We start from the raw sequence: 26,957 nt of genomic DNA, 5'->3' as shown, positions 1-26,957 counted from the left end.
ATCGAAATCCCAAAAAGATACTGCATGAGACTTCCTCATTTGATTTGTAAATTTACATAAACTTAAATAAGGAGAGCAAAAGATATTTTTTGGCACAAAGAGGGGGAAAAGGAAGGTGTGCCACCCAGAGATGAAGAATCAGTCAGAAGCACCTGTGTTAGACGCTCTAGTGAAATCTGAGGAAGGAGAACAGACTCCGTCAAGGCGGTGACATTGCCCTGGGTGGCCCGTGAGGGACTTCTGGAACCTGTGTGAGCTGCCCCACAGTCTGTGACCTGCTCTTGTGACGCACAGGGGAGGGGGGTCTCCCCGGGGTATTCAAAGAAGCAGGGCCCTCTGCGTGCATTACTTATGGGGGAGTTCATCAAGTGTCCTTGTGCATGTACACCCCAGTACTGAAGCTGGCGTAGCATAAGCCTCTGGCACAAGTGAGTGTAGCCTGCCAGGTCCTGGGGAATCCATATTGCTGTGTGAAGCCTGAGGAAGGGCCATCAGAAAGCATTCATGGAGACCATGAGCTGGGAGAGCAGACTGGAGAAGTGAGCGGAGGGGATGTGAACATCTGAGGAGCTGGTTAGTTCACGGAGACTCAAAATACGGGACTGTAGGCTCAACAGAGGTGAGAGTTCCTTCGAGAAGAGTGGGCATATTGGATGTCCCTGATTGCCCACTAGACTTCAGGTCTGGCAACCTCTCCCATCAAAGGGTATATGTGTGCCTCCCTGTGTGTTATGTGTATGTGTGTGTGTGTGTGTCTGTGTGTGTGTGTGTGTCTGTGTGTGTGTGACTCTTTGAGTGTGTGTTTTTCGGTGAGCCTGTGTGTGTGTGTTTGCATTGTGTGTCTGTGTGTTTCAGTGAGTGTGTGGCTTTGTGTGTGTGCATGTGTCTATGTATGTGTATGTGCCTTGTATGTTTGTGTGTCTCTGTGTGTGAGCATGTGCATGCATGCATGAGTGCATGTCGTGTGTGTGTGTGTGTGTGTGTGTGTGTGTGTGTGTGTGTGCCTGAGAAGTCGAAGGTTGATGTTGGCTGTCTTCTTCTATTGCTCTCCAACATATTTTTGAGCGAGGGTCTCACTGAACCTGGAGCTCACCAGTTGTCTAGAGTGACTGGCCAATGAGCTCCATGCCCTTCCTCTCTCTGCCCCTCCCCAGGCATGGTGATTGGTGCATCAGCTGCCACTCCCAGCTGTGTGCTGCTGGAGGAGATCTAAACTCAGGTCCCATACTTGGGAGCAGGCACTTAACCCACTGATCAATCTCCTGGCCGCAGGAGAGTGCTCTTTGTGAGTCGCTAACCCAAGTCACACAACTGATGGTCATCTGGGAGTCTCTCAGCAATTGTGCTAAGAATGTAGAAGTGTTTTGCCTCTGAGGAAACATATTCAAAAACATTGTGAGTGCTAACAGCCAGCCAGGCCCAAAGTTTGGCTTCAGAGCTGAGACATTTGCACCCACACAGGGCTCTTGTCCACAGTCGCACACGCCCATCATCTCTGCACGGAGCCATCTGTCTCTCTATTCTGTAGCCTTCCAAGTCTCTAACATATGTGAATGTCAGTGAGGAGCTGACATGAAGATTCAACTTCCACTCTCTTGCTGGGTCTTCTTTTTTCTTACCAGACACTAGAGCTTGTTATTTATTTCTCCCAGCTTCTGGTTTTTAAAGGAAAGAGCTACAAAATGAGCTTTTACAAATTTTCATTTGATCCCCAAAGAAAATCATTTCATGCCTGTTGCGTTCAAACTACAGCGGCGTCCCTGGAAGCAGTAATGTAACCTTTCTTTCTGTCCCAAGTTATACATCAGTTTAAATCAACAAGAAAAAATGTTTGCACACAGCCTCAGCCAGGAAAGTGAATAGGCAACAGGAGGGGAAAGCTGCCTGGAGGAGAAAATGGAAACACAGGCCACAGTTTAACAAGGTGAGAGGAGTAAACCCCAAACCTCCAGACAGAGGCCAGCAGGCTGCTGACAGGACAAGTTGGTTAGCCCCTCTTTTTAGGGGATAACAAAGCTTATTTCTGTATTTGAACAGCAAAGATGATTGAAGTGGAATCACTCCTTATGTGGTACACATTATAAGTAAATATCAATTAGGGGATAAGGGAATGTGGGTAGTCTTACTGAAATAAATGCTTTTGAGCATGGGAATGGTTTCTCTCTCCCCCCTCATCTCCTCCCTGGCCAACAATTTATTTTGATGACATCTGAGGCTCAATGTAGCATGAAGGAGATAGACTATAAAGCACGAGATTGCACCTCATTTGCTTCTCTGGAACTTACACTCCAACAGCCCCTCTTTCAGAAGGGAGGACTCAGAGTCCCAGAGATGAAAAGCAGCTTCCCAGACAGTCCTTGGATACAGGGATCGGGTGAAGGGCAGAGGCAATCCTGAAGGTGAAAATGCATTTTCAAAATGCAGATTTGTACATGAATATCATCTGTAATGTAGGCTGTTTATTGGTTTCCTTCCAAAGGAAAGGCACTTGAGCCGAATGCCGGCATGGTCCTTCCATGAGATGGTCCTTCCTCCTTGTCCCATCCATCAGGGAGGTGCTCGCCTCTATCCTAGGGATGCTGACCCTATTGAAAACATTCAACCTCAAGTGGCTCTCAGGCCCATGTCTCTTCTGACCTTACATTGCCAAGTCTGCCAGATCTGGCGTCTTCATATCAGCCATTATTAAAATCATCCCTTCACCCACACCACACTGTCCTCCACAGGTTGTGGGTGCTCCAATGAGATTACATTATATGCTCATGTGCACATGCACGATTTTGAAAAGAGCCAAACATCAGTGTTGCTTATGTAAAGCTCTCAGGTCCTCATCAGATTGGTTTGGCAGTGGGGAGTCACACATTCACCCATGCATTCACAAAAACAGTTTTCTGTCACAAGCTGGCATGTGTGGCAGCCTCATTCAGGACAGTTTCTTTTAGGAACTCTCATTAGTTTAGGCAAACATTTAGGCAAGTTTCTGGGGAGCCCGTAGCCAATGCTGGTGCCAGACTGCTTGCGGACAGCTAGCCCAATGCCATGGTTGAACCTGAACTTCGGAGGTAGAGTTGCATTATCTGCGCAGCTACCTTCATTTGGCTTCCAGGGTGTCGGTTCTCACGCCCAAGTGACCAAAAATGGAAGGAGCTTTGTGCTAACTTAGAAGCCTTTTGGCCAAAGCACTTGTCATTAGCAGGAGTTAAATTCATCAGTGAGTGGCTTCATGTCAGAAAACTTTGGGGAAGAAATTCTCCCCTGTGAGGGAGAGGCTTGCCAGCACTCAGCAGGCATTGGAGGCAGGAGGGGGAAGCTGAGAGATCACATCTTCAAATGCAGACAAGAAGCAAAGAGAGCCACCTGGAAATGGATTAGGACTATAAACACTCAAAGCCCACCCCAGGTGATGTACTTTCTCCAGCCACACTCCACCTTCCAGGAGCTGGAGAGATGTCTTAGCAGCTAAGAGCACTGGCTGCTCTTGCAGAGGACCTGGGTTCAATTCCCAGCCACCCACTTGGTGGCTCGCAACCATCCAGTTCCAGAGGATCTGATGTCTTCTTCTGACTTCTGTGGGCATTTGCACACACATGGCACACATTCATTCAGGCAAAACATTCACACACATAAATAATCTTAAAAAAAAAAAAAAAAAACTACCTTCCAAAGTTTCCACAGCTTCCCTCAAAGAGTGCCACCAACAGAGGAGCAAGTGTTGTGTTCACAAAGGAGTGGCATTCCCATTCAAACCACCACACCCAGCTCCTCCGGAAGTCAGGCCAAACAGAACAATTTAGTAAGAGCTTGGTGGGGGTGGGGGTGGGGTGCGATTACAAGTCAGGAGAGTTCTGAGAGTGTGGTTAGCTCTGTGATAGAGGACCTGACAAGCGTGCTTCTAGGTTCAGTCCCAAATACTACAAAATACATCCTTGGATTTCCTTTTCTGTATTTCCCCTTGTAAAGAAACCTGCGTGGCCGTGGATGACGGCATGGCGGGCTTTCTGTCACTCACCTTCTAGTTGGGTAGCAATTACCCTGGAGTTGCACTGTCGGGGTTTCTGTGTTCACAGAGTTCTCCTGTCTTCTGTGCGGAGAGGAAATGGGGGGGGGGTGTAGTACCTCACTTGTGTGCTTTGAAATTTCACCTGGAATACATATCTTTAGTATGATCCAGACAGGGAGGGGAAAAAAAATAACCTCTTTCCAACACAGTAAGAAAAACCTAGAAAAACAGTTGCTGCACTGATTTTAAAGCCGGCTGCAGCATCCTTGGGCTCAGAAGATGCCTGCATTCCCGCCTCCTGGTTCATTGTATTTGCTGTTTAACTTTGGGTATACAATAGGCTACTTGTGAAATATATTTCAGTCTTCTCCCGTCATCCATCTGTATGGTCTCTGTCACATAGAATAGTATGTAAAGAAGTGGCGGTGATGAATGAACTGATGCTTGGAACAGATGATGAGATTTTAGAGATTCAAGTTAGCCTTCTTCCATCTTTAAATCCAGTCTTCTAATTTTGTCTTCATGTAGGCTGCTTATTTCTGCTGTGGTCAAGAGCTAAACAGTTAGGGCAATAGCAGCCAGGACAATGCTATCACATAGAATATCTAATTATGAGGATGCTGTTTCTCTTAATTACTTCTACATCAGTGGCCTTAGTTGCCTTTCTGCTATGTCTTTTACCCCTGGAACTGTTGTCCTCCAATCCTCTCTCATGCTCACATTCTGACTCACTCTTTGCCTTTATTTTCTCTTGCATGATAAGACTTGGTTTGTTTGTTGATGTCTCTCCCACCTTCCATCCCCTGCCTCAGAATACTTTCCCTATAGATGCTTCATATAGAGCAGGGTAGAAGCCTGCCTAAGCTGAACCAGTATCTACATACACTTTATCTCTGGTTCTCTGTGTGGTGCAAACCACCGGGTCCAGCCAGGCCCAGGGACGAAATCCAGGAGCATGCCCAAGGTGTCCTCCAGCCAGGATGCAGCATCCGCTGTTTTCAGCAGTGTTTCCCTCCCATGGCCTAGGTGTTATCTGTGGGCGGCGGGCTGAGATCTCACCCCTCTTATGCCTCTTTTGGGTGATGTAACTCCTCCCACTATGGAAGCAATGAACAGCATTCTAAGAATAATGCCACATTTTTCCCTTAACATACTTCCTCCCCACAGATGCTGAAGAAAGTCATCGAACCTGCAGAATTAGAGAAGTAAACGGAAAAGAACCATGGGCAAAAGTACCAAAGATGGGGGGGAGGGGGGACTGAAAGGAGACAATGAGAACACTTTACATTGGGGATTTAATTGTTGATCACCTACAGAGCACCCGGAACTCTGCTGGGGGCTGAATTAACAAACTGAGAATAGTGGTTCCTCACCCTAAAGCAAGCAGGTTAGGGTAGATTTGACAAACACAGCAGCAGCAGAAGCAGGTACCCGACCTAGGCAAACAGGAAGCAAATGGCTTCCAGTAGGGTTGGGGGCATTCAGGGAGTGAAGCCTGGAGGAGGGAGCCTCAAAGCTTGGTTTTGGAGGGGGAAGTAACTTGGGAGGTGCAATAAAGTTCCAACACAGAAAGATGGTATTGTAGCATTAAGAAAGACTGAGTTTTCTTTTTGTCTCTTGAAAAGATTACCCCGGTTTAAAAAAAAAAAAAAAAAAAAGAAAGAAAGAAAGAAAATACTGCGGTTTGACAAGTGGTATGAAAAATCAGGAAAGCAGGATTCAGATAAGACCGTTGCAGTATAACACACAGACCTCAGGTAAAGGGGGCAGGGCACAGAAGACAGCAGAGCAGAGGAGACAGAAGAACTAGGGAGCTCATCTCTTGGATCCCCAAGGCTCCACACCCGCCCCTGACCAGCCCAGCATCGCCTTAGCTGCCCCTCCTCCAACCATAGATCTTGTTCAGATTTATATGTTTATGAAACACATTGGCCTGTCTGTATCGGCAATCAAGAAGACTTAAGAAAAATTCAGGAGAACTGAATATTTTACCAATTTTAAGAGCAACAAACACATCTAGAGCCATCACCCCAGATTTGGTAGAATTGAATTGCAGAGGGCTTTTGCTTGATTTTGTAAACACAACCATTCAATTTACAGAGATGTAAAAATGTAGCCAAAATGTTTGTAGTTATTATCAGTGAAAAGCTCAGTTTTCCAAAGCTCTTCACAAGCCCCTAAAAATTGTTAAGGTCATGTTTTAGAAATGCGCCTTTAGAAGATCCAAACAAGTTGTTAAACCCAATAAATACCTGTAATCCTCAACACCATTCTACAAGATAGCTATGATTGTTCCTATTTACAGACTGGTGGAAATTGAGTCTCAAGGAGATTAGATACACACACACACACACACACACACACACACACACACACACACGCACGCACACGCACACGCACACGCACACGCACACGCACACACTCACACATGTTCCCTGGCCAGGAAGAGCAGACCCTGTTGGGCAGTTAAGATCTTCAGGGCTACAAGCTGTACACATAGCTATCATACTATATTATCACCTGTTTTTCACCTTGACTTTGGGAAAAAGGAACAAACCACACTCTATCAAAGTGTCAGGAAGTCAAACTATCTGAAGATTATTGTTGAGATTTGAAATGGCACAGTTAAAAGGATACTCATAGCAGAAGGGTATCTTTATAATTGCACTGTGTTAAGCTAGGTCTTTTGCTTAGGATGTTCATTGTTTTTCTTTCTGAAAAAAAAATTTCTCTGCAGAAAAAGGCTTATTCTACTCTGCTCCTTCCCCCGCCCAAGTCCTTCTCAAACAGAAAGCAGAACGGCACATCCAGGGTCTAGTTTTCTTGCCTGATCATCCAGAGCATGTAAAATATGGTGAAATACAGTCTGAGTCAGCTCCTCAGAGGACAGATCTCGGCAAGTGCTGTGACATTGCTAAGCAACACCACAGAGGAGCTGGCTGCAAATTAGGGGACAAATTTATAAGAAGACAGAGTATCTGGGGACTCGCATGGACATTTTATTATGAGCCATCTGGATGATCTACAGTAATAACCACACATTATTGTTCACTGCTCAAGGCTGATAATTCCCACATAATTATATTGACGCCTCCCTCTGTGATCCTAACCTAGCTTTCAAAATCTTCTACTGTGCTTTGCCTAATCCAGGTATTACTCTGCCAAATGGCAGAGGATAGTTAGACCTAATGAGCAATTTCCATTCCTCCCAAAACAAAATTTAAAACACAGTAAGAAAAGTTGCTTTCTGCTCTCCACTTGCACAGTGGCAGAGCTGACTGCCCAGGAATGTCCATAATAGAGGGATTGGTCACAGTACCATCACTGCTCAGGTTTCCCAATATGAGCTCCGCTACCGTTTCCCAGAGGAAGCCATCATAAGATTCAGTCCCATTCTCAGCCAGCAAGGACTGTGGTACAAAGAAGCAAAACTTGACCTGCTGAGGAAAAGCATCTGGCCAGGATCCCTCCCAGGTCCAGCCACCAGAATGGTTTATTCATTTAACTAATATTTGTAAGAAAATTGGACCAAGCAATCTGATTTTAAAGCAAGAGTTACAAAATTGATGAGTCAAATATAGCTCAGATTTATTAGATTTTTTAAAATTTGGTATTTGTTGACAACACTTGAAAACTGAGAGATTTCACCCAGAAACCCAGGTATCTAGATTCTACTCATAAGAAAAGGTCTGTACACAAACCAGGAAGCAAATGAGTGTGGAGAGAAAACGTTGGCAACAACAAACCTTGAGGCTTGGATTTGCAGGGAAGTTGAGACAGGAGAGTAAGAATTTCACAGAAGGGTGATTCAGAGGGAATGAGAATCAGTGGTAACTCTGAGAGCTCAAAGGTGAGAGAGAGAGAGAGAGAGAGAGAGAGAGAGAGAGAGAGAGAGAGAGAGAGAGAGAGAGAGAGAGAGAGAGAGAGAGTCCGGTTCATACATCCAATTTGGAGCTCAATGGCTGTTGAAGGATGACTGTCCCAGTTCATTTTGTGATTCTCTATCAGAATGCCTGAGACTGGCTAATTTACAAGGCACAGTTGTTCAGTTACTCATGGTTCTGGGGATCCAGTGTCTAGTGAGGGCTGACTCTCTGCTTTCAAGACAGCACCTTGAACACATGTCCTCTGAAGGCATTGAATGTTGCTCGCAAAAGCAAGGAGAGAATCACTCCGATAATCCTTTTTATAGTGGCACCAGTGTCTGCCAGAAGAATTGATTCTCATGACCCAAACCTGTCTCATGATCCAACTCCCGATTTCATTGCATTAGAGATTAAGCTACAATTCATGAATTCAGGAGGACCCATCCAAACCCTAAAAATGCCCCCAAGTTCAGCCTTTATTTTCATTTGCCAAATTCTCACCTTGTTAAAAAACTGAAGCAAGAGGTTTTAAGCTCTTAGACCAAAGAGAAGTATCTTTTAGCATAGGTTTGGAGGATCTGGATAAGGAAAGAGCTCCACAGGGCAAAATCTGTGTCTGTTCACACCTCATGTATGACATATGTGAGCCACATGTTGAGTTCAGCTCTCTCCAGGCAACTGTGTACCATGTATGTGCGGAGGAGCCGCTTAGGGAGGTTCATCTGGAATGCCAGTCTCCCACAGAATGCCAAGCGGAGCTGGTGTAATGAGTCAGTACTTTGAAAGCTTGGAAAGCTTTTCAGTTTGAAGGTTAAACTATTCCTTCCCTTCTCACTTGAGTAGGAAGTGGGGTTTGTGGCTGTTTCCTCATTTAACCTCTGTCTCTTACGTGGTTTGGGTTTTCTTTTGTTTTGTTTTCTAATTTTAAAAAAAAATTACTTCTTTGGGCCATGAACATTTGATACATAAGAATAGTGACCAAAAAAAACCTTTTAAGAAAAAGCTATTAATTTCAGTAGTCCATACAAATTGGGTTGTTTTTTGTTGTTGTTTGTTTGTTTGTTTCGTTTTTTGGTAGAAAAAATCAGCCAAAAAGTTTAAAATTGGGCTGTGTTATAAAATATCTTTCAGCTGGGCAGTGGTGGCATATACCTTTAGTCCCAGCACTTGGGAGGCAGAGGTAGGTGAATCTCTGTGAGTCCAAGGCTAGTCTGGTCTACAAATCGAGTTCCAGGACATCCAGGACTGTTACACAGAGATACACCCTGTCTCAAAAAAAAATCAAAGAAAAAGAAAAAGAAAAGAAACTATCTTTCAGCTAAGAACTTATGTTTAGTATGAAGAAGATTTTTTAAAGGGAGTCATAAGAAAAAAAAATAGTAACCAATTTATTCCAAACACCTCACAAAACAGTAAGATCTACAATGTGTGCAGGTACTATGGATGTTGAGAAATTATAAACCATCAACACTTGTCCTGTAATTTAGAAACCTTCACGGTGGCTGTTGGGTGCATGCCCTTAATCTCAGCACTCAGGTGGGTAGGAGCAGGAGTTGTTTCAGGCTGAGCTCAGTTCAGGAGTGAGTTTGAGACCAGCTTGGGCAACATGAGTCACTGTCTCAAAACCCAAAGTAACAACAGATAAATAAAATCTTCAAAGCCAGCATTTATTCCATAGTTAAAGGAAGAAAGGAAGCCCTCAGATTTATGAGTACCTTCATTCTGAGGCTAAATTAACACATTGCAGACATGCTTCTGGAAGCTTTCCAAGGCATCCTTTACCAGGTTCTGTGTATAAGAGAAGTATGGGTATTTTTTTTTTCATTTGTGCATCTCAAAGTACTCATGAATAATACCCACCCATGGAGACAATTAGCCTTTGGATCAGACTTCACTACTTTGCACTAAGCTGAATTTTACATGTTGTGGCTGGACCTTCAGCAGACAGTGAAAAGAGACCAACCACTAGAGATGTGACGCCCCAGTCCAAAGTGCTTTATAGCTCATCTCATCTGGTCCTATAGAAATGCTCCTGACGATGAGTGATTGCCTCTCCCTGTGCCCTGCACCTCACTTTTCAGAAAGAACAGAGGCACAGGAGGGTTACCCAGCTCATAAGTAGTTGAGCCTATCTTTGAACTATCCAATGAATGTCACTCAGAAGTCCTCTTGATCTGTATAGCAATATTGTAGTGGCCACAGTCGAAAACCTTGGGCATCAATGTTGACCTTCTTGATCTTACCAAGTCCAGAAAAAGCTCAACACACCAAAGCATTCTGAATGTCACTGTCTCTGGAGAGCTGCACATTTGAATACTTTTATTTAGGAAATGTGAGGAGAGCAGAGCATGTGGTGTGAGAACTTGGTTTTCTGTTTTAGACAGATTTAAAGTGAAAAAAGAGTCTTTGCTCCCAACATAAGACAAGTTAGCCAGAAACCAGCTCACTGGCAAATATTCAAAGGGAAAATGTCTGGGCTCCAAATGGCACCGGACAGGTAAACAAGGACCACGTGTCATATCCTCTCTCTCCTTTTGGTATGTGCTTTAATTTCCCTTAGATCTGAGAGTAGATGTGCAGAATTAATGAAGAGATGTTAAATATTGGCCCCAACATGACCAATATCCTTTGCTATTGAACAACAACTCTCTATTTAAAATATCTTGGTCATATTGACTTTGTCTTAACAAGCTTGGATAAGGTACCAAGTTGTCTCACTTCCCTGCTCCACATCTTAGGGGTTCTCATCTTTGTGGCACTTTCAATAATGGCAGCTTCTCATATTCTGCCTTATGTGGGTCTTCCAGTATGCCCTCCACTGCAACCTTGTTTATAGAACAAAGCAATTATCATGCACCTCTACAGTTGAGGATGCCAGTGTTCAGAGAGAGGAAACACCTGGCTCAGAGTCACATGTCCCATAAGCAACAGATCTTGGGTTCAAAACTAGAGCTCCAACTTCAAATCCCATTTTCTTCCGTGCACTGCTGAACATAACCCTTCCATGCAAGCCAGTACCCATACATACATCTTGATAAGTGCTAGACAGCTTTACCAAGAAACTGCAGTCGGTTCTAATAAAACAGTGATTTTCAAGCTTGACCTAGAAACAAAGCTAGATCTTTGAAAAGAATAAAAAATCAACCGTTAATTTTTCCTGTGAGATGACACTGAAATAATAATGTGTATTCCCATTTATTTCTTAGAAGAGAATAAAGCATCAACCATTAATTTTTCCTGTGAAACGACACTTAAATAATAAATGTGTCTTCTCATTTATTTCTCCACCTCTAGTTTTCATTCAGATCAAATGAGTTCAGCGTAGCTCCTTCTATTGACTTTCCATTTCATACATCTGAATATTAAATCTTCAAACATGAGAAGTCCTTTTTCTGCTGCTCCCGTCTCTAGGCTTTGGTGGGAGCTGTGGGGTGAAGGATGTCAAAGGCCTCAAAACGGAGGAAAGAGAAATCTTTACCATGTACTTCTTGAGAAAGGCTGGCGTCAGAAGCCCCAAATACTAATTCTTATTCACATATTTTTAAAAAGAGAAGGTAAAGCGTAAACTTCATTCACTCAAACCAATGTTCACTGCTGTCTGTGCTCTGGGTCAAATGACCTTCTAAAGAGTTCTTTTTCTTTTTTTTTTCTTTTTTCTTTTTTTTTTTTTTTTTTGTATTTTGAGACAGAGTTTCTCTGTGTAGCTCTGGCTGTTCTGGAACTCACTCTGTAGACCAGGCTGACCTCGAACTCACTTAGATCCGCCTGCCTCTGCCTCCTGAGTGCTGGGATTAAAGGTGTGTGCCACCACCACGCAACTTCTAAAGGTTTCTAAACAACACATTTCACAAAACAAAAATAAGACAGTGAAACTTCCTTTACACTTTGTCTCAAAAATTTGGACACAGATGTCATTCACAGATTTTTAAGATTAGAAGCAAGGCTCCTACTCCGATTTCGTTCAGTGTGAGGTATGGACAAGAACCCAGAAGCCAGCCCCTTCAAGTTGGGTAGGAAGCAGCTGGCAAGCATGCATCAAGGTGGGCAGGAGAACAGTGAAACATTCAGTTCCTTGGAGATCTAGGAACCGAGTCCCCACCTGGGTTCCCAGATCTCCAGATGGCCCCAAAGCTAGTCCAGGACCACGTTAGACAGTGTCAGTGGCCAGCCTGCAGGCTCGTTGAAGCCTACACCAGTGGGTTTGTGTGACACTGTGCCAGGAGTCATCCATAGTCAGATTTAGGCTCATCCCAAATGCAAACCAATGGGCTTGGGATCCCTACCCCTAGCCACATGGTCTTCTTGAAGAAACATTTCAAAGAAAAGGTCCCAGGTGGTTCCCAGGATGGAAACCTGGGTGACACCCCACTCTTCCTGTCCTGGCTGCCTCTTGCTCAGTTGCTACAGTGAGTGATGCTAGATAGGACTGAACATTAACCTTCTAAGCTTCCTCGGCCCCTCTCTCCTTTCCTCAAGAAACTCAGTTGGTTCTTAGCCCAAATAAGTTAAAGGTAGCAGGGCAGTGGTCACACATACCTTTAATGCCAGAATTCAGAAGGCAGAGGCTGGTGGATCTCTGAATCTGCGGCCAGTCTGGTCTATACAGAGCAAGTGTCAGGACAACCAGAGCTACACAGAGAAACCCTGTCTTGAAATAGATAGATAGATAGATAGATAGATAGATAGATAGATAGATAGATAGATAGACAGATACATAGATAGATACATAGATAGATACATAGATAGATGATACATGGATGATAGATAGATAGATAGATAGATAGATAGATAGATAGATAGACAGATACATAGATAGATACATAGATAGATACATAGATAGATGATACATGGATGATAGATAGATAGATAGATAGATAGATAGACAGATACATAGATAGATACATAGATAGATACATAGATAGATGATACATGGATGATAGATAGATAGATAGATAGATAGATAGATAGATAGATAGATAGATGTAAGTCGAAGGTGGCTTGAGATGTCAGTGGGGTGTGGGGATGGGTGATTTGGAGGTCAAGTTCTTGCACAGGTGAGTTTTCATCATGCCTTCTGGGCCCTTACAGCCAGGCTAGGCCTGGCCACAGACTGTCAACCAACAGTGGCTGTTTTCCATGGGGCATCCCTGGGCTATGGGACAGTAGCCAGGTGTGTGAGGAGCTCTGGCTTCGGCATGCACACTGTGTTTGTCCTGCTTGCATGTTGCATCCCTCATCCCGCACCACTCATGGCCCCAGGATTAGGGAACAGGACTGCCTGGCTCGTGGAGATGCTGCCCTGCTTCCCTCGGGATGTGACTGCTGAGTTCTCCATCTCACCATCCCGTGGCTGCCAACGATGAAGACTGTGTTCTAACTGGCTGATGTCATCCTCCATCCTTTCCCACAAATAGGATCCCCCTCTGCTGGAGTGGATGCTATCCCCTTCAGCGCCCTCCTTCCCGCTGCTTGAATAGCCATGCGCCATGTTGCTATGCAGCTTTTCTCTGTCCTCATTCCCCCGTTGTTCGCCTTGTTTTTTCCACGGAGTGTGCCCTGTTCTTGTCCCTCTGTCCCATCCATCATCCAAGGAAGCATCTCAGAAACAATCTAGATATTGCCACGGTGCAAGAATGTATGAGGCTTGTCATATGTGAACAGTTCTTATTCTGTGTCAACACAGAGTAACAATGAAGCAATGTGATTGTATTTATTTATTGTACATGGTTCCACTCAAGACGAAATTCAAAACAGTATCCTCTGCCATAAACAGATGTTTCAAGGTTGGGATCAATACATGAAAACAGGTGGGTGCCTATAGAAAGGTGTGCCTCTGAAAAGATGGGTCCACTAACACGCAGTGATGTGACAGCACTGTGCAGAACATGGTTGACAGCCAGCTTTGCAAACACAGGGCCACCCACGTCCTGTTTCCTGAGCAGATCATAGTGGATTCCAGCTGTTTATTTCTTTCCTTTACCCAGCAGAAGGAAGGGAGACTACAAAAAACTATTAGTTGGCTGATAGAGTTTATCAATTTATTGTAAGATCTCTCTCTCACACACACAAACACACACCCATTTTGTAATGCCACTATGAACATGTGATTAATATTGATGAAATATGTAGATCACTTAAAAAATTCTACTCTTTTGTAAACACACATACACACCAACTGTTCTTAAAATTACAGAAAAAAAATATTGAACTAATAGCAATCCCCAGAAATCACCCAAAAAAATTGTTATTTACCTAAAACTCACTTCTCATTGAAGTACCCACTTCTTTTGTAATGATTCCAACAATGGGCAGAATAGGTAAGATCCACGAGAACATAAAGATGGGGTGATTTTCCTCCCCGAGGGCAGAATTTTACACTGGTGTATCAAAATAGCTTTAGATAAAATTAGACATGTGGGAAGGAATATATAGAAAGAGAATGTACGGTATAAATACCCAACTCAGGGATGTTTGACATCTGCTTTAAGCAGGCTCCTGCATCTCGCACAGACTCATCGATCACAGGCTGATTCACATGTGGGTTTTCAGCCTCTATCCAAGGCAATGGGCCATGGACACGTTCAGTGGAATGTCTCTGGAGTCTAATTAATTTCTTGAAACTTATTAGTAGAATGTTGTTATGACCAAGAAAGGCATCTTTAATCTGCTCACAACATTGTTCAAAATAATCTGGGATTTTGAAAAAAAAAAAACAGAAATCAAAGCTTTTGCTTAGAAACTAAAGGGAGAAAAAGAGAAATGATACATGCCTGTCCCCTCTCCCTTCATCCAGTCGCCATGCCACCAGCTGACTCCAACATCCCTGCCTCCCAGTGACCTCAGTATAGACAGGTTCCCAGGGCCATCTACACTCAGAAGCCCAAAAACTGGTCCCCTGCCCGCGCTCTTTGCACCACAGCCGGCCTCTGAATTGTGTCGCCCTCACCTGTCTCAGCCGGATGGGCTTCCGAGGGAAGATGATACTGATCCTCAGAGTGCCTTCCGTACCACTGACAGCTCGTCCAGCCTCCCGCACACATGACCCTTGGTGTTTCATCTAAAGTATGAGCTCCTCAGTGACAGGAGAGCTAAAATCGGGCTGTTCGTATCGCCTCTTTCCAGGTAGCCTCCTTATTCCCCAGGAGACGGTTCTGTTGGGGGCTGGAAAAGCCACGTCATGACTTTGGGACTACTAAAGATGGCAAGTGTCTACAAGGTTCTCTGGGTCTAGAAGGCTGTCCATTCTCCCTGGGGTGTCATCTGTATAAAAGCGAGGCGAGGCAAGGCCTGGGCTGAAGCACCTTCGCCAAGCACTCTGTTCGGTTGAGTGTTGAACTAACGTGTCCTGTTCTGTGCCGCAGGACCCAGCCCACCCTCGGTTGAATAATACATTTTCAGTGATTCTGAAAGTGGGCCGTGAAGCTGTCTGCCACATGGCTCATGTTTGCACATCTCCATATAGTTACGATTGCCGCATTTGACAGTATAACTCTGAATCGGATTAATTAAGAATGTGTAAAAACAAAGTTCTTGCATTCTAGCTCGTGCCTTATCTTTGTGTCTTTTACTGTGATGTTGTAGAACTTGGATCATATGGAAAACTAAAATATTATGACACAATGACTGAAGAAGGTAAGAATGATTTCAGAATTGTATGCCGTTGGCTTTTTCTTTTCCGTCTTTCATTTACCGTGTCTGTGGCTTGCCCATTTCTTAACCTCGTTATTTTCTTCTTTGCATGACCTCAGTAACATTGTGTGATTTGTTGTTTTGTTTTTGTTTTGTTTTTTTTGTTTTCGGTTTTAGTTCTGCATTTTTGTCTAGTTTTTGCCATTGTGTTTAGTTGGAATTAGAGACGTGCAATACCATGGGTAATTATGTTATTCCATTCAGACGATCAAACCATCCCAATTATATAACACACGCGGAGAAATGGTGTCGGCAACGTAAGCACAAATCAACACCCACGCACTCACAGGCACACACAGAAACACGTCCTCCCAGCCCTCTCCTGAGACGCCCTGCATCTCTCAAACAGAGGGCTGTGGGCTTGTGTCCTGGGACCCTGTCACCCTGCCAACTCCGACAAGAGCCTTAACCTGATAGGCCAGAGTATCCCAGGTACTCCAGGCATCGGAGTAGTTTATGTGACGCTCCCACTCTGGGAGGTCGGTGAGTCACTTGAACAATTTCCTAAGGAGAGATTTATTTTAAAATGCACTTGCTAATGAATTCCAGTCCTTATATCAGAGGATAACCTTGTCCCAGGGAGAATCACTTTTCGGAATTATTGAATTCTGGAACAGAATCATAGAACAGCGATTTGAAATTCGTGAATCTTGTGAAGGGAGATGTCTTCTCATCCTAGCTGCTGTTCTACCCCACACATGTCTCCACATCTGGAGGAGTATATAATGTTTATTTAAAAAATCATTTTTACATGATTTTTTCTCTGATACTAATGAGCAGTCAGAAGGTATCCTAGAATGTCCTTCAACACAATAAATTCCCAAACGTGTTGCATATCTTGCATTCAGCTTCCAGTATTTCTTAGCTGCCTTAGTTGCCAAAGGTGTCCTAGTCGCTTTGCATGCAGGAAGTGGACCATCTGACAGTCCTGGATAAAGAGGAAGCCCCTCCTCAGCCCCTCTCAATTCTGGCTTCTGTGCATACCTAGGCCCTTCTCCATTGCTCTCCTGGGTTTCTGGCTAAACACTGCAATGTGGTTAGGTCACCTGGTCACTAAGAAGATCTCAGGAAGAGTCCTGCCAACAGCCAGCGAAATGCAGGTGCTTGAGCAGTGGGAGGCCCAAGAACAGAGGCTGCCTGTAAGGAAAAGTGCCCTTCCACCGGGGAATAGAAAGAGCTCTCTGCACATTCAAGGAACCCCCTGGCCTGACTGTTACTTGACTCCTGGCTTGGACAGGGGGTTTGTTAACTTCTGCTAGGCTGTCACTAAGCTCCAGGGTCTCTTTCCATCCTGCCCATGGCCCACCAGCCCCAACTCCCACTTGTCACCTTAATCTCCCTTTCTCTTCCCTCTGTTTCTCTCCTTCCTCGTTGTCTAACCATCTGAGCAAACGCTGCTCTGCAGAATCCCCTTCCTCTTTCCCTGCTACCCCAGAGTAAGATCACATGGAGACACAGTAGTGGTCCTCACAGTCTGATGATGTTACTTGCTGATGACTGGGATTTGGAAGAAGACAATAAAAGCCAAACTGTTGCCTGGACTAAGGACCAAGGATGGTCCTGAGGAAGCTTGACCACTTGTGTTTCGGTGGCCTCGTAGATCACCGCTAACATTCTTTATCTCTGACTTTCTCTCCCCTTGTGTATTTCCTACTGCCTTATTCTCAGCTAAACATCCATCCCCATTATGATAAGCAAATAATAACTAAAGCGGAATTCCATGAGATAGTGTCCTGTGATGTTACTAGGTATATTTGAACGACAAGGAAGGAAAGGAGGGAGGGAGCCATGTAAGCCATATTTAAAGCACTAAGAGACTTTTGACTTAGATTTCCTTCCCGGGTGACTCTTGGTCCTTGGCTGTGCTCTGAGACAGCCTATGGTGAATCACACAGAGGGCTCAGGTGTGCAGGGTTCTCAGGCTGCTTTGATCAGAGAAATCTTTCTTACATGGATCTTCTTGAGGAACCACCCTGGGCATGCTACCTGAGGTTAACCCTTCATCTGGAATGAAAACCTTTGAAAGAGTGAAGTCTTCTAAACACATAGCAATCCCTCTAAGGTACCAATAGAAAGGATATTGTGTAACAGACGTTCAATCCTCTCAAACCACACTATTTAGCACTATTGGTCAAATTTAGTCCTGCTAAATTCAGCTTAAACCTAATTCTTGGCTTCCATCAAAGAGACCCAAAGTCAACTTCGATCCCTCGGAGATGACAATAGACGTATTCTCAAGGACTTCTCACCTCTCACTTAAAAATAATAATCATAACTGTGATTTGCAGCTCCCCAATGCTGTACAGTTTAAGGGAGTGTCATAAAGATGGAGGTGTTTGGGCAATAACTATAGATTCACCACCTTTGGGAAATACTCTGCTCTGTTTCAGCAGTTTAACAATTTTAGCACTGTGACTAGCCCTCCAGTAAGGCTTTATTATGTTAGCTCATGTGATGAGTCATTATTAATAACTATTCACAGGTGTTCTCTGGACATGATGTAAGGTCAACCGCTTTTGGCAAATCTTTTTGTCCTCCTTAAATGGATCAAATGGAAAGATGCATTATACATGCCATCTCATCTCTAGAAAAGAACAAGACAGGGATTTTTAAATACACAGAACTGTCCTCCACATAGTTGGCGCATTATTTTGGGGCACCTACTTTTGCTAGGCATCCTCCTGGGTACTCTGAGGAAGCAAGATTGGAGAGCAGGTAGTTTGTTCCTGTGAGACTTATAGGCAAGGGGGAACAATAACAGGATGACTGAGGCACTCGAAAGAAAATGGTAAATACCAGAGAAGTTAGAAGAAGATGTAGGAAAAAGTATCTTTCAGTGATGACGGGAGAAGATTTTTGTGAAAGTGGTGGTCTTTGAATGAGCCCTAAAAGGTCAGTAGATGTGGGGTAACCTGGAGAAGGAAGATGGCAAGGACCAACTGACTGAGCCAAGAGAAAGCAGAAACAAGGAGCCCACTCCAGCACTGTGAGTTAGTTCCCTTCCCTGCAGGGTACAGGCCTGTGGGTTTTGGATTGTCTCCCCAGCATCATGACCACATGGGTAAGCTGTGATGACCATGAAAAAAATCAAGACTCACAGAAGTATCTTAGTACTTGAGGAAACTGAGGTTCTGAGGAGCAAAGGGATCCATCTGGGAAGACAGAGACAGGAAGTGGTGGTGTGGGGCCTGAACTCAGTAAAAGTCACACCAAAGCCCTGCCTTGTGCAGGTGGCTCTGGGGAGCACTGTCATCCAACCCTGCCTTGTGCAGGTGGCTCTGGGGAGCATTATCATCCAGCCCTGCCTTGTGCAGGTGGCTCGGGGAGCACTGCCATCTAACCCTGCCTTGTGCAGGTGGCTCTGGGGAGCATTGCCATTCTGCCCTGCCTTGTGCAGGTAGCTCTGGGGAGCACTGTCACCAACCCTGCCTTGTGCAAGTGGCTCTGGGGAGCTCTACCATTCAAGTTGGCTACAGTGCATGGAGTGAAAGTCTTAGTGTCCACCACCAGTTTCTTTTTGTTTCTGCAACAAAGTACCCTCAATAGATGCAGTAGCCCAAGACATCTATTTATCAACATGAAGATGGACGTGGTGCTAGGGTAGGATCAGGACCTGTGGCTGGCAAATGTTCCTGAGAGCTTATGCCTGGTAGGAGACATGAGCAATAAAGGCTGTAAAACATTAAGCCTGGAGCGCGCAGCAGGGTACGTCTCTCAGCCATGGGACCCCAGAGCAGGCAGAGTCCCAGAAGCCCCAGCCCGGCCCCAATCAACCAATGCCTCCACAGCTCCAGTCCTGTGTCCCAAGATGATAAGCTGTCTAACCCAGTGTGGTCCCTTAATAAAAGCTGCCTAAGAGGCATTTTATAAGCATGAGAGGTTAGTAAGCTTTGCTTTTCCCAGGGACTATACTTGCTTCTGGAACAAGACATTTATGGAAACTCAACTGAATGGGCCTAATTGTTGTATTTCCATGACCTCAGCTACACACACACACACACACACACACAAAGGGGAGGGAGGAAAAGACAGAGGTAGGAGACACCATCTCCTTGTCTCCTCAGAAAATAATACTGCATATTCATGAAAGAACAACTTCAAATCTATAAAGTGAGTAATCCATAGTTTATTTGTCATTTGCATATATACAAGTTTTATATCATTCTCACATTTGAGAATTCTCAATAAATTGATCATGACTACTTTTCTTAACATTACTCTAAGTGCAAATGTATAAACTACTTCAGGGATAATGAGATGACTTAGCAGGTAAAGGCACTTGCTACCAAGTCTGATGTCTCAGGTTCAATCCCCAGGACCCGCATGGTGGAAGAAAAGAATCAATTCCTACAAATTGTCTTTTGATCTCTAGATCCACACTATGGCACAAGACCCACTCCACCCAAAAATAAATAAATAAATAAACAAATATACAAAAGAAAAAGTTAGCTCAACATTTTTTTCTAGCTGAACCCAATGTCTCAAGCATACTAGGCAAGTGCTCTATCACAAACTGACCTACTCCCCCAAGCCCAGTTTATATGATGGATTTAAAGCAAAGGCAATATGCATAAGTAATCATTTTTGTCCTTTGGAGATCAGCTTTTTATAGAGACATGTAGGTAGCTGGACAGTACACCTTGACTAACATCATTGAAAGCAGTGGTGTGACAAAAACTGCTTGCATCATATTGTCCTGAAACCATTGCCACTTAACAACGCCATTTGAAGAAGAGAAGGTTTCACCATTGTTTAAAAGAATCCATCCTTGTTCATTTGTATAAGTTAAAGTAAGGTAGCAAAAGTTGTGATAGTGAGAACAAAAATTGTGAAGACCTTTCCCTGATGAAATTAAGCCTGTTTCGTGGTAACCAACAGCTCCTTTACCTAACCAAAAAACTGCTAATGTCTTGCATGAACCATGGGGTCCTAAACTACATATGTGGCTAGGTTTTTCTAAAAACCCGGTGTTTCAAAGAAACAAAAGCACCAACCACTCCCATAGTACTTCAGCCATCCAATGTTCTTAGCTGCTGTGAGATAACACACTTCTTTTTCAAAGACAGTTGGGTTCTGAAATACTGTTCAGGAGTGTTCTCCATTGCCCAAAATACATCCTCTAAAACCATGGCGATTAAAAAAAAAAAAAAAAAGTCCCTGGGTTATCTGTTGCCTTTCCTATACATTTTAATCATTGCTTTAATCATTGACTGTGTTATATACACTCACTTTATCAGATAGGATGGGTTCAACAATAAATAGGAAAAAATCTAAATTAACAATGTCTTAAGGAGGTGCAAGTTTATTTTTCTCTCAGGGGTAGGACTGGGAAGATGTGGTAACCCTACAATAATTCCAAACCCAGGCCACTTCTGCCCACCCTGCTGCTTCAGCCCTCTAAGGTACTTTAAAGGTACCTTATGGTCCACGATGTCTGCTGCTGAAGCCCCCGTATCGCATCCATAGTCCCAGAAGATGAAAAGGTCAGAATCATTCCATAGCCCCACTCCCCCTCAGGTATTCCCAGCCCCATCCCTTCAAATATTCCCAGCCCCATACCTCTCAGATAGTCATCACCCTCCCCTTCAGATATTTTCTTTTTATTTCAAGGAACCTTCTCTGAAAGTCTCTTCAATAAAACCTGAAAAGTTTAGTCTTCCTCCATTGCTCTCCCCACCATCACTTATTCCCATGAACCTAGCATCACTCAGGCAAGCCCTGTCGTGTGGCTGGTTTCAAGACAGACTAAAAATGCAGATTTTCTTTAAAACCTGGTAAATTACTGCCCTTAATAATTAAGTAGTAAGTCATTAGGAAATGAAAGCAGAAGAGACATTGATGGGCAACTTGAAGTCTCATGATCCCGCTTTCAAGTATCTATGTGTGGGTGAGGACAGCTGAGACAGAGGCAAGCTATGTGTGAGAAATCAAGAGCTCATGGCAACTTTGGGAGTCCTGTGAGACAACCAAGCAGAGATACTAAGAAGGGTTTTTTAAAAGGCCAAGCTTGGGAGAGCCATCAGATAGAGCTGATAGATGTAAATTTGCAAGTCATATTTATATTCTTTGAAGTTGCACAACTGGATGTACATGTGTGACTTGTAGATGGGAAAAGACAGCCACAGACTGAGCTTTGGTAACTCCAAAGCTGTGAGTCTACAAAGAAGGAGGAGGCCCAAGTAGGAAGGCCACCAGGTGAGGAAAATGTCCCAAAAAGCAAGGGAAGATCACATTCCAGAGGGGCAGTTAACAGATGAGAATAGTAATGAGTAGCCCCGTGAGAACAGGGCATTACTGTGGTAGACAGGCGAGGTTGGGAGGTGGGGAGGTGTCAGTAGTGATGAGGTCTAGAGACTAGCTTTGCAGCAGTGGAGGGGTAAGTGAGTGACAGGAAATGTGTCTTGAAATGTGTGGGTTGTAGCAGTAAGGAGCTATGGGTGTCTCTCCTGTGTGGTGTTGCCATGCTGCTGTGGTTGGCAGGCAGGAGTAATGGTGAGGAAAACCACGATGGAAAGGAAAACTAAAAGGAGGACTACATCGTGCTTCGGGGTGCAGAGGTGGTGGGATTGCTGGCTGAGGGGGATGTTCTAACAGCAAGGAGAAAGAAGGGAGGTTGTTTCAAAGACTGATAAAAGGGGGGGCTTCCATACTGAGTGTTTGAGAAGAAAGAAAACAAAACTTGCAGAGGAGAAGCCAAGGACAGTGGAGGTATGCCGCCTTCAGCACTGGGAGGTTATGTCAGGTTAGGAATGTTCAAAGCCATCTGGAGATGTGGTCCAGATGCTGAGATGATGCAGACATTCTGCTGAGATGACAGGATGCTGCTTAGCCCTAAGAACAGTCTAACAGTTCTCACCTTGTTCGCCTAATAAATCCACAGGCCATTTGTCATGGCAAAGCAGTGTCCATCTTATCAGAAGGGAGAGCTTCAAGTCCCTTGGGGGCCAGCTGGTGGTAGTATCATGACCAGGGAAAGAAATCAACCTTCCTCACTTCAAAGAGAAAAATTCAGCCCAACCTAGGGAAACCTTTCCCCTTAGATTTATTCCCAACGGCAGAGTGACCTGGCTTAGAAAGATACAAGTCCCCTTCTCTGGAGAAGAATGTTCAGATGATAGACCTCACTCATATTTATCCCTCACTCATATTTATGATTGTCCTCTAGGAAGGATGACATCAATGGCTTGCCATCTACTCCAACCCCTGAACACCTGGCCTTGTAGTTGGTCAAGCTGGGGAGTTGTAGGTGATCTTGGGTCACACACCTAAGGTAAAAATCTTAGGTATTGTTTGGTCCAGTTCACAAGAAGTAGAACAGCTACGAGACCTTTGAAAGAATAGGAAGTGTTATAGTCCCTTTTTATTACTAATCCAAACTTTTACCAGAGCAGAAAATTTTAATCACAAGTTAAATTTATTAAAACTATTTTTATAAAAATATTACATGCACACAAAAGTAAAAAAGAGACAGCCCATAAGGAAGACCATAAGGAAGTGCCTTCCTACCCTATAACCTCCTAATTCCTTAGAGAAATAAGGAATCATTTCTTTAACATAATCCTACACATTGAGTACATTGTTCTAACTTGGTTTTTTGTTTATTAATTATACCTTGGATACTTGTCTATATTAGCATATTCAGATATCCCCCATTCTTTTTTAGTAGAAGCACAGTATTCTGCTATGTGGCTGTTTCATGGTGGATTCAATCAGCCTCCTGCAGGTGAACAGTTGAGATATTTTCATTTTGTTTTATTCATTTTGTTATTGTTACAATGCTGGGTAGTCCTTTTCTGAGCCCATATTTTAAATGCTACTGTGTAAATGCATACAAATAATGCAAATATCTGAAAACAGAAATGCTAGATCAAAGAGTATGCATACATATCTCACGTTCTGAAAGACACTGCCAAAGTACTCTCCAGAATGGCTGCACCAATTTACACTCCCATTCACAGGGCCTGGGAGAGCCTCAAAGGCAAAATTTAAATAAGCCCTTTGAAGAGAGATGTTTCCTGACTCCATTGCAAAGCAGATGGACTTTGTGATACAGCTACCTTCTAACCACTTGTTTTAGAAGCATGAGTATTTAGCAGAGTTGAGTTAAAGCCAGGGTACTGCTGTGGTTGACATGGTTGCCCTCTCAAAGTTCAGTGACAAGGCTGTTCCTCCCACACAGAATATCCAGTTTCTACTACAGCATGTTCCCGCTTCTTCCAGACTTCTGACACCCGCACAGAAATTCTGCAGAGGACACTGTGAGCTGCCTCTCTGTCTTCCAGTGAGGGAGGCTGATCCCCACTGTGCACAGGCATCATTGCCCCCTCTACCTTCCAGTGACCACGGCAGGAGCCCATGCACAGACACCATTTCCAGTACTGTGTTATGTCTCATTCATTCCAGTTCATGGTTTACTCCATCCAGTCCAACCTTCCATGGCCAGGGAATTTTGGGGTACTTGAACAGATGCTTTCTGGAAGGCTGGGCTCCATCCAGAAAACAAATATCTGAACTCACCATGACTTCTTCAGGGATGTATTCTGGCAAGTGTCTCCCTGGGACTGGATCTTATGAAGATAAACAGCAAATGTGCCTCACAAGCTAAGCAGCTAGTACCGGGCACTGGGTCTGTCAGAGAGACCAGCCCAGGCCCTGTGGGCAAAGCTGCCATCCTCCTGAAGTCTGGGACCAGGGAGTTCTTCCTGTGAGAATACATCTGCTGCTCAAATGCATTGCATCTTATTTTCCTGATCTAAACTGTCAGCAGTAAAAGCAGAAAGATCAGACTTGGCAAGCTCAGGCGGATTTTGCCACACTGCATATGTAGAAGGTGTCAATGGCAGCAGAAGGCAAATTGTGGATGCTTCACCCTGTCTGTTCCTGACATCCCTAGAGCTCGCGATGTGAGGTTGCCTCGCCTTCATCAGTCAAACCAGAATACTGTTAGTCTAAATTAATTATTCCCCCAACACACATGGAGCTCTGTCTCTTTCTCTCTGAAAAGACAGAAAAAGGGGCTGGGGACATGGCTCAGCAGTTAAGAGCACTGGCAGTTCTTCCAGAGGACCTGTGTTCAATTCCCATGGTGGCTCACTACCATCTGTAACTCCAGTCCCCAGGGACCCGACGCCTTCTTCTGGCTTTCGTGGGCACCAGACACACACAAGGTGTACAGACAGACATGCAGGCACAACACCTGTGCTCATAAAATAAATAAATGAGAGGAAGGGAGGGAGGGAGGCAGGGAGGGAGAGAGGGAAGAAGGAAGGAAGGGAGGGAGGGAGGGAGGGAGGGAGGGAGGGAGGGAGGGAGGAAGGGAGGAAGGAAGGAAGGAAGGAAGGAAGGAAGGAAGGAAGGAAGGAAGGAAGGAAGGAAGGAAGGAAGGAAGGAAAAACAGATTGCTTCCCAAAGGAAGCTGGCATGTTCACTTAACCATGGTGAGTTTCTCTTAGGATTAACTCCAAGATGAACTAGATTGTCTCATTTAGTCATGGGCCTCTACACCTTGAGTTAATTCTGGCCTGTGTTGGCATTTCTGCCGCAAATCAGCAAGATTTTCAGGTACCAGACTGCAGTGTAAAGTGGAAGGGGGTGAAAAACAGGGGGAAAGGGAAAAAACAGAAAAACTAGGAATTCAAAGTAAGTACCAATTCTTATACACAAGAAATCAGACAACGGGTGATATTTTAAAAGCTACAAAATAATGACTGTGGCCGATTAAGTTTTAGCAAATCTAATGACTTTTACTTTACATCAAGAGAAATCGTTGAGTGATATACTCCCTCATCAGCAGAAAGGGGGTTTTGTTAGTTTCTGGGTTTTTAAAACAGTTTGCAGAGACATACCCCAGGTCCAAGCCTTAATGAGCTGCCTGGGACAAGACTTCGCCACCTATTAGGAAATATGTTGGCAGGTCTCTGGGTGTGCAGCCCACTCTATCAGTAATGACTCTTTATCCAGTCATCTCTTAGCTCCCTCCAAGGACCCAAGGGATGGAAACCAAGACAGATTTTAAAGCTTCCATAGGCAAGCCCACCCAGCTCAGAAATCCAAACCCAAGAATCAGGCTCCGTTGGGTCCTCTTTGCCTAAGCTGTGTCTCCATCTGGCAGCTGGAAATGGTCACAGAATGGAGTTCCTAAAATAGAGCAGGCTCCCTGATAGGCATCAGCTCCCCAGCCTCGCTAGGGGTCCCAGTTCTTCTAAAGCATTGCAGTAAAGACCTGCTACAAGGCTTTTAGCTTGTAAACTTCAAATTCCCCTGAATTTCATCAGACATCACTTTCAAAGATGACAACATAAACTATTAGTGCTGCAAAACTTTGGAGTTATACCGAAAGTGTGAACTTAAGCAGTCCCCTGAGGCTTCTGCCATGTGCCTCTGGGCTTCCCTCTTTCTTGCCCACCCCCCAAAAGTAAACTGAGAACTGAGTTTGAAACAACAATTCGAGCTCCTCCTCACCAACCCACTAGCACCCCCTTCTCTTCTGTTTTTAGTAATGGCACATATCTACAGACCCCCAGAGAGCAAGTCTAGCACTAGGGGGCAGATACAGCTGTTCTACGCTGGATGTCCATGTGCTACCTAGGGAGAGGGTCAGAAAAATATCTTGAAGGGTCTCTGATGAACTTCATAATAGGGCAGATAGCAATGTGCTGACGTAAAAGAAAGAGATCCCTGAAGGCTGTGATGTCTAAGATGGAATCTGGTAGAGTAAGAAAAACCACTTAGTAGGGAGCACTGGGAGCCATGTGGGAGGTAAATGGGGATGCAGGAGGCACTATGAAAACTGGAATTCAGTGAAGATGCTAAAGACAACAACAGCCCAGGAGGCTGAGCATAAACGATTCAAAGGTAGAGTCCAAAGGTCTTGGCATGGATGGGGTGTTAGCCCTGGAAAGATGGCTAAGATGCCCCAGAGGGCAGGGCGCCATAGTGTAGGCATCAGCAATAGATCTCACAGGGAGAAGCAGATTCCTAGGAAGAAGGAGCATTTGAGTTTGTCAGGGAAGCTTTTGAGTGGAGGTGTGAGTCTTCTGGAGAACAGGGTCTAGGCTTTGGGACTGATGGACATTCAGGTAGCAAGTAGTTGGGTCCTCTGGAGAGAAGAGAGAATAAGGAAGAGGGGCTAAGAGGGGGTCTGAAAATTACTGGCATTTGAAGAGGTTCCTCAGGGGTTGTGAAAATTAAAGATGATTTTGAGGATAGGGTAAGGGAAGCAAAATGCAACAGAGAAATCAGGTCACACGGAGGCAAAAAATTAACAAGGACATGTTCCCTGGAGCAACGCTGACAGACACCAGGTGCAGAGTTCATGTGTGAACGTGGGAAGCTAAGGACGCTCACACCAGTGTAGCCAGGTCTTCCAAGTGCGGTGCCTGCAAGGGGAAGATGGGAGGGGA

General features: G+C 44.4%; 1 protein-coding gene across 6 annotated transcripts in view; it reads left to right on the top strand.

Annotated features, from left to right (window-relative positions):
* Positions 1–26,957, top strand: part of Slc24a2 (solute carrier family 24 member 2) — a 228,222-nt gene that overhangs the window by 155,959 nt on the left and 45,306 nt on the right. For 4 of the 6 annotated variants that reach the window (XM_015994916.3, XM_006975968.4, XM_042271389.2 and 1 more), the window contains one exon: positions 15,448–15,498. The exons of the other annotated variants lie outside the window; for them this stretch is intronic. In XM_015994916.3, the coding sequence (XP_015850402.1) occupies positions 15,448–15,498 (51 nt within the window). The remainder of the gene's footprint in view (positions 1–15,447; positions 15,499–26,957) is intronic. 6 annotated transcript variants of the gene reach the window in all.

This window comes from Peromyscus maniculatus, chromosome 2, assembly GCF_049852395.1.
Source record: "Peromyscus maniculatus bairdii isolate BWxNUB_F1_BW_parent chromosome 2, HU_Pman_BW_mat_3.1, whole genome shotgun sequence".
Classification (NCBI taxonomy): domain Eukaryota; kingdom Metazoa; phylum Chordata; class Mammalia; order Rodentia; family Cricetidae; genus Peromyscus; species Peromyscus maniculatus.
The sequence above is the reverse complement of the archived record's forward strand: the minus strand, read 5'-3'. Positions and strand labels throughout refer to the sequence as shown.